Genomic DNA, 13,245 nt, shown 5'->3' with positions numbered 1-13,245 from the left:
AGGCAACGCAGGTTGACCACCTCTGGAACAAGGAGCGAGAGCTCATTAAGACTCACGCTGAGAAGGCTTAGGAACTGTTTAAATCACAGAACTAAGGGCAGCACGGTGGCCTAGTGGTTAGCACAACCGCCTCACGGCGCTGAGGTCCCAGGTTCGATCCCGGCTCTGGGTCACTGTCCGTGTGGAGTTTGCACATTCTCCCCGTGTCTGCGTGGGTTTCGCCCCCACAACCCAAAAATGTGCAGAGTAGGTGGATTGGCCACGCTAAATTGCCCCTTAATTGGAAAAAATAATTGGGTAATCTAAATTTAAAAAAAAAAAAAAAAAAATCACAGAACTATATCTCTGCAATATGGAATTGGGGACTGAATACCAATATCCACCCATGGATATGTATTATATCGCACATTGTAATTTTGCAACTGTTTATATTGCTCATCTTTTTTATTACACTCTGTTGCATCAGATGCGGCATTAGGGAATGGCAGATAGACAGTCATCCCCTAGATAAAAATGAACTATTACAGCTCTTACCTGTTGACTGTTCCACACCTTGGCCTGACTCCAACAAGTTCAGTATGTCTATTAATGGTCTATTCTTGGGCTAGCTCAGGGCCAAAACGGGGGTGGGGATATCCAGCAATGAGACCTCTTAAAACTGAATAGCTAGGATGTCACTAGAGTAGTTTTACATAAGTTAGTTTATTAAAGGTCAAGATTAATCATAGAAATTATACCCAGTAATCATTATTAACCATTAAACCTGTATTTAAGGATATAGCAGTGATAATCATGTAAACTTTAGCTACAAGCAGTAGCTACAATGCATGATGAGATTTAGGCTAGCTAACGTGCCACTGTTTTTGAGACAAAGGAGATGTGTGGTGAGCAGATTACATAGTGGCCTCCAATATCCTCTGGAACAATCTATGAAGTGAAAAGAAAGCGACTCCTGATATCCTGTCCCTCTGAAACAATCCATGGACTAAAGAGGATGCCTGTTCTGCCATCCAGTTCTGAATGAACAATGGGTGGACAGGATGTTATGATGGGGAAAACAACTCGAAATTGACATAAAACCTTTGGTAAACAACAGGTGACAGGATGAGGTTCAATCATGGGTTGATCGCAATTTTATTGTATAGATTTGGACATGACAGCTTCAGGGATTGGATCGAGTCCAACTGGGGTGGGCAATTGATTTTTGGAAATTGTATAATTGATGTGTTTTTATCAGTGCTCAGCAGATCGATCTTGGCATTATCCAAATCCATCTCAGTGTACACGAAACCAAGCTTGAGATAATAAATGCCATCTTAACCAGGTTGTGTGTCTGCTCTGTTTATTAAGCTAAGGCCTAACAATGAGGGACAAACCCCACGTTAAGGCTGGCTCAATACTCAGGCCTAGGAAAATGCTCCTACACTGCGGTGGGAAGGAGGCTGCCAGCAGCCGCTGTTCAGCATGTCTGGACTCAGGTGACAAAGGTCGTGAGGGCCGTGGGCAACACCGCTAGGACCAGCAGTGCCGTAATCAACTTCACAACCTCCTCAGGGCGGCCAGGGTGAGTAGGCAGCACTGTGCCCCTGGCACTAACCCGCGATCCACACACCCACAACTATACGCCTCCTACCCGCAGCGTGGTCAAACCCCCACCCTGCACCACATGCCAGCACCCATACTGGCCGCCATGGCTTACTGCCCTGGGCACCAAAGCTACCAGCTATCCACCCCCTAAGCTGCATTTATGGAATGTCTATCACGGTGTGCTTTCTGTTTCCTTCCTCCCCAGGAGAAGGCCACTCATAATCGCCGTAAAAGGGAAAAGACTGGAGGGGTAACACCAGACCTGTGGGCCCTCACCACAGCGAAACAGAGGGCACTGGTCAGTGGGCCCGAAGAGACAGAAGTCGCTGAGGTGGAGGTCGGCATGGGTGAGGAAGTGAGACCACGCTGAGTGGCGGTTCCCCATGGCACGTGTGTCACCCTCCCCTCACCACCATCCCCACACTCCCTCTCCACCACCACTAACACCTCACCTCCCTCTGCACCACCATGTCTGAGGTAGTCGGCTGCATTGCCCATGTGCTGGCCGACCTGGCACAGACCTAGAAGTGGTAGCAGTGACGCAGCGTGATATGGCGCAGCCCCAGAGGGAGGTGGCCCATTCCCTGTGTTCCATGGCCCCGGGCATGGTGACCCTGATCAAGCAAGAGCGGGGGTTAGCACCGCTTGCAGCCCCGTCCCCTGGGGTAGCCTGGGAGGAGCATCGGGCACCAAGAGGGAGGAGGAGGTTACGGGGCCTGTGCCAGTGACCCCTGTGCAGGGATGTGCCAGAAAACCACATTGCCTCACACTCCCCCACTTTTGTCCCTGGTGCGTCACGAGAAGTGGGTAGAATAGGACAGAAGCATGCCACCTGGGACACCCAGCAGCAGCCGGGCCCATTCAGGCCCGCTCGCCTCAGAAGATGGCTGCCAAAGGGGACTCAGGTCGCAGGGTAGGAATGGCAGCAGGCTGCCTCCATTTCTGATGTATTGCCTGGGAACCCACGTAGATGTAGCGTTAGGGCCCATAAGGCCAGAAAGGTAGATACCAGTTAGGTTGGCACGGTTACAGCACATAAGATAGCATTGGGGCTAGAACACTAACCTGTATATATGTGTTCACAATAAACACATGTTCGCTATGTTACAACCTGCCTTGGTGCTCCGTCAGAAGGGTGTGAGGGATGGGCTGGGCATGTTCCCCTCCACCCCACTCCTCCCCCATCTCCGCACCCCTGGCTTCATTGATGCCCAGCACCGTGGGGGCCTCTGGCCCTGCCGCCAGTCCCTGCTGCTAGGGGTACTGCCGGCTGACGCTACCCAGGCCAGCGGTACGCTCCATGGCCCCGGTCCTGCACCCCCTGTAGGGGCTACTGTGGGCGTTGCCCTTTGGTGTGCCACATGATGCCCCACCGGCAGGTGGCACAGCCAGTTTGGGGGGGGGGGTATGGCGGAGGGTGGGGTGCAGGAGGGGGTGGGATGGGGGCACCCATATGGCCAGTGTCACTGTGCAGAACCGCAGGCCACAGTGGGTGGTCAGTGGAGTGCACAGCAAGATGGTTCCCTTGCAGGCCACGGCAATGGCGATCCGTGCCTGGATACCGCAGCAGTCCCATGGGGGTTCACCTCAGCCCCACGGTCCAACCCCTCATCACCAGCCCCACTCCCCTCCGGCCTGACAAGGTCACCTCTCCCCCCTCCCCAAGCCAGCCCGGCCAGTGTCAGGACCGGCAGCCCATGATTTGCACCTCTGCATCTCTGACCTCCTCTCTCTCCCTCATCAGCCACGGCGCCTGTTTCACAATTTTTAAAAGGACAAGTGAACCTCGCCGTCAGGAATTCCTCCCAGCGGAGGTAGAACATTGTGGAGGCCCGGGAGAATACTGGGTCAGGCCCGCTAAAGACATGCGAACGGCGTTTACTGTAAGTGCAGAGTGGAATGCATTGGCGTCGCTGTTGAGGAACTGGAGTATCGTGATTCTGCGTGATCCCAATCGATTTTCCAGGTTTTGGCGTCGGCTGTGTTTTGGTTTCGCTTCACGAACACGATTGGATGCCACAGATACCTCTCACTATCACAATCTCACTTTTTACCATTTGAAGTCGATGAAAGTTCTATTAATATATAAATTATTCAGCATTTTCTATAACCTGTCATGAAATACTCAGGGTGCATTCATAGAATCATTGAATTTATAGTGCAGAAGGAGGCCATTCGGCCCATCAAGTCTGCATAAACCCACAACTCCACCCTATCTCCGTAACCCAGTAACCACACCTGACCTTTTTTTGGGCACTAAGGGCAATTTAGCCATGGCCAATCCACCCAACCTGCACACCTTCGGACTGTGGGAGGAAACCGGAGCACCTGGAGGAAACCCACGCAGACACATGGAGAACATGCAGACTCCGCAAAGACAGCTACCCAAGCCGGGAATCAAACCTGGGATGCTCGAGTGTGAAGTGCTAGTGCTAACCACTGTGCTACTGTGCCGCCCGGTATACATATTCAATCTTATTCCTGGGTCTTGGTTAGTGGACAAGTCCGATTTCAATCTTGCGCCCCAATGAGATGAAGAAGGACCACTCGTGTGGCCCACTCATTAACCTAGGTTGTCTATCACTGATTCACACACTCTCTCGCTCCCTCTGACAGTGTCTCTTTCACTGTCACTATATGCTGTTGTACTCTCTCTTGCTCCCACTGCTGAGTCTCTCACTCTCTATCACTACATTCTGTTACACTCTCTCTATCATCCTCTGCTGATAGCACTCTCTCTCTCTGTCAATCATTATATTCTGTTACATTCCCTCTCTCATGCTTTGCTGACATCTCTATCATTAACAAAATTCACTGGACTCTGGGGTGGTCCCAGTGGATTGGAAATTAGCAAATGCGACACACTGTTTAAAAAAGGAGGTCGGCAGAAAGCGGGTAATTATAGGCCAGTTAGCTTAACTTCGATAGTGGGGAAGATGCTGGAATCTATCATCAAGGAAGAAATAGCGAGGCATCTGGATGGAGATTGTCCCATTGGACAGACGCATCATGGGTTCATAAAGTGCAGGTCGTGCCTAACTAATTTAGTGAAATTTTTTGAGGACATCACCAGTGCAATAGATAACGGGAAGCCAATGGATGTGGTATATCTGGATTTCCAGAAGGCTTTTGACAAGGTGCTGCACAAAAGGTTGCTGCATAAGAAAGATGCATGGTGTAATGACCTCCAATTGGCATTATTGGTTGGCCAATTGGAGTATGAGCTCCCTCAATGATAGCTCATTGAGGGGGCCCATATAAGCACCTGTGTAGGCTCTGTGAGCAGTCTTAAGTTGACTGGACTGCTAGCAGCACTGTTTGGAGCTGCTCTTGTATATAGTTATTGGAAATAAATATTGGTGCGGTGATAGGACTCCTGCCTCCTGTAGATTATTACAGTGGCGATGAGGTAAACAAAGAACTTTGCGGAGACCAGCTGCCGCACTCGGAGGGTAAGCCTTGCTATTTCAAAAATGCCGTTTTTTGGGAGGTTAGATGCATTCGACCCGACTGTTGAGGACTGGTCCCAGTATGTGGAGAGAATGTGTTACTTCTTCCCGGCCAATGAGATAACTATGGACGAAAGGAAACGGGTTATCCTGCTGTCGGTGTGCGGACCCTCAGCTTTCGCCGTTATACGTAGTCTAACTTATCCCGATGCGCCGGACACGAAACCTTTCCAAGAATTAATGGAATTGGTGAAAGAGCACTACGACCCAAAACCACCCCTCATTTTGCGTAGGTACAGATTCTACACAGCAAAGCTGGAAGACAGGGAGTCAGTCACAAATTTCTTGACGCGCCTGAGAAGGCTGGTGGAAAAGTGTGAGTTCGGCCTGACGCTAAATGAAATGCTTTGGGACCGGTTAGTGTGTGGATTAAACTACCTCACAATACAGAAGCGCCTGTTGGCAGAAACGCAGCTAGACTGCAGGCAGGTGCTACAGCTCGCACTGTCCCTAGAAAAGGCAGCAAGTGGGGCGCAGGAACTACAGGGCACGCCAATGGAGGTAGATACCTGTGAGAGGGACTACCACAACAGGTCCAGCTACCAGATAGCCGCTCTCAGGAAAAGCCTGAGGAATAGAGGGCCAAAGTAAAACCCCAGAATTGCCCCCAAGTCTGCTAGGACTAACTGGAGACAGAGGGAAGTACCGGCTGAGGCTCCCCCAACAGAGAAGGACCGTTTCTGGCTCCAGACAGTGTGGGGTAACAGCGACAGAAACCCTAGAAGGAGGTGGCAAAAGAGGAATAGCAGGTGGGGACGCAGGGAAGTATACAACCTAGACGCCCCATCCTCCTCCGAAGGGGAACAATTATATGATATTGCGATGAAGAAAGCAGAACCTATTAAGATTACCCCACGGGTGAACGGTCGGCCGACAATAATGGAAATAGACACGGGGGCGGCCGTATCAGTAATGGGAGTGGCAGCATTTTTAAAAAATCAAAGATGGACTCCAGCCACTAACCCTAACAAAAACATCGTCGAAACTTAAAACCTACACGGGGGAACCCCTGGAAGTTCTAGGCACGACTCATGTACCCGTGGAATATGAGAAACAATTGCTCAGATTACCGTTGACGATAGTAGAGGGCTCTGGACCGAGCTTAATTGGACGGAACTGGCTGAAAGACCTAAAATTAGATTGGGTGAAAATGTTCCAGAGTGGAAGCGGGCAGTTGAGTGGAGTACTCCAAAAATACCCAGAGGTCTTCCAAGAAGGTTTGGGGGAAATCATAGGCACCAAAGCAACTTTGCATGTGGACCCAGAAGCCCTTCTGAAATTTTGTAAGGCCAGGCTGGTACCTTTCACGTTAAGGAAGAAAGTAGAGGTCGAAATAGAAAGGTTACGGCGCAACGGCATTGTTAGACCAGTACAGTTCTCGGAATGGGCAGCACCGGTGGTACCAATTTTGAAGCCAGACGGCTCAATACGTCTCTGTGGAGATTTCAAACAGATGGTAAACAAATACGCACTGCTGGACAAATACCCAATCCCAAAAATAGATGGCCTATATGCCAAATTGGCAGGTGGGCTTTTGTTCACGAAACTGGACATGAGCCACGCCTACCTGCAGTTAAAACTGGACAAGGACTCCCAGAAGTTCGCTACGATCAACACTCTAAAGGGCCTTTTTCGTTATACTAGGTTACCTTTCGGAGTGTCATCAGCCTGCGCTATATTCCAGCGTACGATGAAAAATATTCTGCAGGGACTACCGCAGGTGGCAATTTATTTGGATGATGCCTTAATCACGGGTAAGACGAACAGGGAACAATTGAGGAACCTGGAGGAAGTGCTCAGGCGTTTCGCAGAGGCAGGCATACGGCTTAAAAGAGAAAAATGTGTTTTTCTGGCCCCACAAGTGACATACCTGGGATATAAAGTAGATGAGTCAGGCTTACACCCATTGGAAGACCGAGTAAGGGCAATAAAAGAAGCCCCAAGCTCCCACCACGGTCCAGGAGCTACGATCATTTCCTACGATCAAAACGGCCCCTTACCATCCAGTGTCCAATGGCCTGGCAGAGAGAGCGGTCCAGACACTTAAAGCGGGACTCAAGAAGCAGCCGGCAGCGTCAATGGACACAAAGCTCTCCTGCTGGCTGTTTGATTACAGGACCACACCGCATTCCACAATGGGCATACCGCCAGCTGAACTCTTAATGGGAAGGCGGCTGCGAACAAGGCTGAGTCTCCTTTTCCCAAATTTAACGGGGAAAGTGGAGAAACAACAGGAGGCCCAATGTAGGGGGCATGATAATAGTCGGCAGCAGAGACATTTCCAGGTGGGGGCACCGGTTTGGGTCAGGAATTATGGGAATGGACCAACGTGGGTCAAAGGCATGCTAGAGTCCCAAACAGGGCCCATATCCTATGAAGTTTCGGGAGGAGGTAAGGTGCTGAAGAAACACCTAGACCAAATAAGGGCAGCGGAACCACACCTGAGGGCAGGTGAAGCAGGACCGCCTCAAGCTGGGATAGCCCAGACGGAAAAGATACCCACACCCCAGCCCCGAGCAATTTCTCCACACCCCGTCACCTGTGTAGGCTTTGTGATTCAGTTTTGAGTTGACTGGAATGCTAGCAGCACTGTTTGGAGCTGCTCTTGTATATAGTTATTGGAAATAAATATTGGTGTGGTGACGGGACTCCTGCCTCCTGTGGATTATTACACATGGTGTTAACGATAAAGTAGTAGCATGGACAGAGGATTGGTTAATTAATAGGAAGCAAAGAGTGGGAATTAATGGATGTTTCTCTGGTTGGCAATCAGTAGCTAGTGGTGTCCCTCAGGGATCAGTGTTGGGCCCACAATTGTCCACAATTTACATAGATGATTTGGAGTTGGGGACCAAATGCAATGTGTCCAAGGTTGCAGACAACGGGCAAAATTCTCCGACCCCCAGCAGGGTCGGAGAATCGCCTGGGGCTGCCGAAAATCCGGCCCCCGCCGTGGCAGAGATTCTCCGCCACCCGGGAAGTGGCAGCGGGGGGAATAACGCCACTCCGATCGAAGAGGCCCCTGCGGCGATTCTCTGGCCCGCGATGAGCCGAAGTCCCGCCACTGGGAGGCCTCTCCCGCCGCCAAGGTTTGCACCACCTCTGGTGGCGGCGGGATCGGCGGCGTGAGCAGGCCCCGGGGGGGCGGGGGGCGATCGGACCCCGGGGGGTGCCCCCACGGTGACCAAGCCCGCGATCGGGGCCCCCCGCTCAGACTCCGGGCCAGTGCCCTGGGTGCACTCTTTCTCTTCCATGGCCTCCGCCATGGCGGAAGCGGAAGAGAAACCCACATCGCGCCTGCGCCGACCGGCGAAAGCCTTTCGGCCAGCCCCGCTGCCGGGGGAGCCTGTTTTTTGCGCCAGTCTTCTGGTGCCAACCGCTCCGGCGTGGGGCTAGCCCCCAAAGGTGCGGAGAATTCCCCACCTTTGGGGAGGCTCGACCCCGGAGTGGTTGGCGCCACTCCCCTACGCTGGGACCCCCCGTCACGCCGGGTAGGGGAGAATCCCGCCCAGTACTAAGATGAGTGGTAAAACAAAAAGTGCAGAGGATACTGGAAGTCTACAGAGGGATTTGGATAGGTTAAGTGAATGGGCTAGGGTCTGGCAGATGGAATATAATGTTGACAAATGTGAGGTTATCCATTTTTAACAGGAATAATAACAAACAAAAGGGATTATTATTTAAATGATAAAATATTAAAACATGCTGCTGTGCAGAGGGACTGACTGGGATGTCCGAGTGCATGAGTCGCAAAAAGTTGGTTTACAGGTGCAACAGGTGATTAAGAAGGCGAAAGGAGTTTTGTTCTTCATTGCTAGAGCGATGGAGTTTATGACTAGGGAGGTTATGCGGCAACTGTATAAGGTGTCGGTGAGCTACACCTGGAGTATTGTGTTCAGTTTTGGTCTCCTTACCTGAGAAAGGATGTACTGGCTCTCGAGGGTGTGCAGAGGAGAAGGGGTTGGATTACGAGGAGAGATTGAGTAGACTATACTGTTTGGAATTTAGAAGGATGCGGAGGATCTTATAGAAACAAATCAAATTATGAAGGGAATAGATCGGATAGATGCGGGCAGGTTGTTTCCACTGGCGGGTGAAAGCAGAACTAGGGGGCAGAGCCTCAAAAAAAGGGGAAGTAGATTTAGGACTGAGGGTAGGAGGAACTTCTTCACCCAAAGGGTTGTGAATCTATGGAATTTCCTGCCAAGTGAAGCAGTTGAGGCTCCTTTATTAAATGTTTTCAAGATAAAGATAGATAGTTTTTGAAGATTAAAGGAATAAAGGGTTATGGTGTTTGGACGGGAAAGTGGAGCTGAGTCCACAAAAGATCAGCCAAGATCTCATTGAATGGCGCAGCAGGCTCGAAGGGCCCAGATGGCTTTCTCCTGCTCCTAGTTCTTATATTCTGTTACGCTCTCTCTATCACTATATTCTGTTACATTCTCTTTATCTCCCACTGCTGATGTCTCTCACTCTCTCTCTATCACTATATACCGTTACTCTCTCAATCATCCTCTGCTGATGCCTCTCTCTCTATCTCTCTCTCTCTATCACTATATTCTGTTACACTCCCTATCTCCTTCTGTTGATGTCTCTCTCTCTCTATAGGGGCTGGGTTGTCTGCAGCCCCGCGGCAAAATCACGTCTGACGCGGAGCGGAGAATCTACTTTCACGCCGAAATTGGGCCCGGTGGCATTCCGGCAATTCTCCGGGACCCGAGAATCGGCGTGATCGCGGAGTGCGGCTGGGGTCCCATTGACAGAGGCCCGTCCAGCGATCCTCCGTTTCCGACCGCCCGAGTTCCCGACGGCATTGAACTAACCATCTGTTGCCGGTGTGGCGGCTGCGGACTGTCTGCAACCACCCTGGTGGGGAGATCAGACTCGGGGGGGGGGGGGGGGGGGGTGGTCTTATAGGCGGCCTGGGATTAGATCCACGCAGTTAGATGCGCGGCCGATAGGGGGCTTCTAATTTTTGCGTCTGGCTCTGCGGCCTGAGTCCACCATGGAGCTCGGCGCGGCCGCTGCCGTGCGCATGCGCGAACTCCAAACCAGATGTGTGAGATTTACTCCGGGTTCCTCCTCGCCCCCTGCAGGACACTGAATAGTGGTTGTTGTGAATATATACAGTAGGTTCCCATTTTTAATTGCCCTGCTTAAAGTTGTTTCGTTTTCAGATAATTTTTCTTTCAGGTCCATTTTCCCCTATTTAAGTTGTGCTTTCTGCTTTTGAACCATTTTGCGTCATTGTGATCGCGCTGTGTGTATCATCGCGCATCGGCTCCGAGCATGTAATATTTGGCCCTGTGACCTGTTAAGGAATGGGTTAAGAGACATTCCAATAAGATGTCTCATTTATGTTAAGTATCCAATAATTGACACTGATATGTAAAGAGGCTTCAGGTGGACATTGGGTCATGGGATGTGATGGGAGAGTTTTGTGCAAAGTGAGTTAAAGGAAAATAAAGGTGTTTTTAAAAAGGTACTCTTTATACAACATGGCTGCTCAGTCAGTGCCATTGTTAACAAGGCTGTTGCCAGTGTATATGAGGCAACATCAGTTTAAAAAAACCTAGACGCACCCAAAGTCAAAGTTGTTTGTTTTTATATTGTTTATTTATTTGATTTACATTTTGGAGTTTCAGGAGTGCCTGCTGTGGGTGCGACTTTTAAATTATTTTAAAACATGCAAAAGGAGGCCATTTGGCCCATCGAGTCTGCATCGATCCTCGGATAGAGCACCCTTCCAAGGCTCAATTCCTAAGTCAATCCCAGTAACCCACCCTAACCTGTTGGACAATATGGGGCAATTTATCATGGCCAATCTACCTGAACTGCACATCTTTGGACTGTGGGAGGAAACTGGAGCACCTGGAGGAAACCCACGCAGACACGGGGAGAATGTGCAAACTCCACACAGACAGTCACCCGAGGCCCGGAATTGAACTAGGGTCCCTGGTGCTGTGAGGCAGCAGTGCTAACCACTGTGCCACTGTGTCGGCCACTTTAAGTGTTATAGTGTGCCTGATGATGCCGTGAAATTGGCTATTTTAAATCTCTTGAGTGCGGTGAGTATTAACTAATATGAATTTATACAGAATTTGTTTTGTTCATATATCGTGATTTATTTTGCAAGTTATTCAGGCAGGAATGCACTGTGCTCACACGATGGCACATACAAGAACATTTGGGTTTTTTTCGGGAGAGAAATGTCTGAAGGAACGTATCTCTGGTTCGAGAAATGATTCCTAAAGTTGTGGTTTCCAGATACCACAACAGAAACTGAGGATGATGAGGGGAAGCCAGATAAACAAATGAGGGAGAAAGGAATCGAAGGAAATGGGAATGGGGTGAAATGATGAGGGAATGGGAGGAATCTCGTGTGCAGCATAAACACCAGGATGCAGATGGGCTGGATAGCCTGTTCCTGTGCTGTAGATTTTTAAAATAGTTCGACATGGATATAAAATTGAACCTTGTGTAAATATTTGAACCATACCTGCGACGGTTTGGTTGTTGCAGTTGTCAGATTGGCAGCATCTATCAGCTCTTTCCACTGAGAATGGACCGGCATTAAAGGACAGACTTCCAAAGCAATTCCCGCAACCTTTAAGGAGATACTCTTGGGATGTTCCATCTGTGAAAATAGAACCAGGAATCTTATTCAGTTATAGACTGTGAGGACCGTGTAGCCTGGTTTCTGTTCCAACCCTCCTGAAGACAGTTAGTTCACACAACATAGCCTTCATTAATCTTCTCCATGTTGGTGGTCTTCATGACTAACACAACTGACAGAGAAAAGGCCATTTGGTCCATCGTGGTGTTGCTGCTCTGCATGAACCTCCTCCCACCTTACTTCACCTAACCTCAGTGTGGGCACTGGGATAATTCTATTTGTTCTGTTTTATAAGGTGTGACACACCACTGAAAGTGCTGTGTAATCAGTCAAAAGAATGAAATGTAAAGTCTCCACAGTCCCTGTTCGCTGCTCTTCCTTTTGGTGGTGATGTTTGGTGGTGCTGAGGCCACACACCTCAGGCGATCGCTAAGGTTGAGAAGACCATGCCTTCATGAATAACCTCAGCTTTACAGGAATTGAACCCATGCTGTTGGCGTCGCTCGCTCTGCATTGCAAACAACCATCCAGCCAACTGAGCAAAATGACCCCAATAATAAAAACAATTCTCTCTCTGAACAGCTCCCAATAACACTGCAGATAGTGGTTTTTCCACTGATCATCCTGTCGCTCTCCTGTACACTGGCAATCTGACACAGAACACGTTATCATGGAGTCTTGCTACTCCTCTGGAACTTACACCTTGTGCTGACCAATTACATGTACATCTTATTACCCTTTATGACTTGTTCTGTACATCGCCGGATGCGTTCTCTCTTTATATACAGATCCCAGGACACATGACCTTGGTCTTGAGACCACATAGAATAGAACAGTACAGCACAGAACAGGCCCTTCGGCCCTCGATGTTGTGCCGAGCAATGATCACCCTACTTAAACCCACGTAACCCGTATACCCATAACCCAACAATCCCCCCCATTAACCTTACACTATGGGCAATTTAGCATGGCCAATCCACCTAACCCGCACATCTTTGGACTGTGGGAGGAAACCGGAGCACCCGGAGGAAACCCACGCACACACGGGGAGGACGTGCAATATATATATATACACACACACACACACACACACACGAACAGCATGTACTAATAGTCTAAATTGAGTTGATCAGGTTTTCTTCTGATTCTGGTTGTTCTTCTTAAAATTTGACCCTGCCGCTCAGAACTTGAAGATTCAATGTTCTCCATGACATTCTCATGCTTAGAAACTGCTGAACTATCTGACACTGCAGCTGAAGTTGATTCTGACGTAGATTCGTCATCCATCACGTTGTTGTGAAAGTCTCTAGATTTCAAGAGTGCGCGATGTTTTCTTCTTAAAACCAACTCTTTCTCTGTGCATACATTGTAGGAAAGAGGTGCTACTTCTTCAAGCACAATTGCCTTTCTCGACCAATTATTTGAATCTTCTACTCTCCCAATGTTATCACTACCCAGAGGTGGAACGCTCTGGACACTTGATCATAGGAATGCTTTCGTTTTGCTTTAATGTTTTGCATTTCCTGCAGTACC

At 49.5% G+C, this 13,245-nt stretch overlaps 1 protein-coding gene across 1 annotated transcript in view; it reads right to left on the bottom strand.

Annotated features, from left to right (window-relative positions):
- The window catches only part of LOC119974274 (ly6/PLAUR domain-containing protein 8-like), a 78,053-nt gene that overhangs the window by 53,051 nt on the left and 11,757 nt on the right, over positions 1–13,245 (bottom strand). The window contains exon 6 of the mRNA XM_038813044.1: positions 11,596–11,733. Within this exon, the coding sequence (XP_038668972.1) occupies positions 11,596–11,733 (138 nt within the window). The remainder of the gene's footprint in view (positions 1–11,595; positions 11,734–13,245) is intronic.

This window comes from Scyliorhinus canicula, chromosome 12 (genome assembly GCF_902713615.1).
Source record: "Scyliorhinus canicula chromosome 12, sScyCan1.1, whole genome shotgun sequence".
In the NCBI taxonomy this organism is placed as follows: Eukaryota; Metazoa; Chordata; class Chondrichthyes; order Carcharhiniformes; family Scyliorhinidae; genus Scyliorhinus; species Scyliorhinus canicula.
This window is presented reverse-complemented; position numbering and strand designations above follow the sequence as displayed.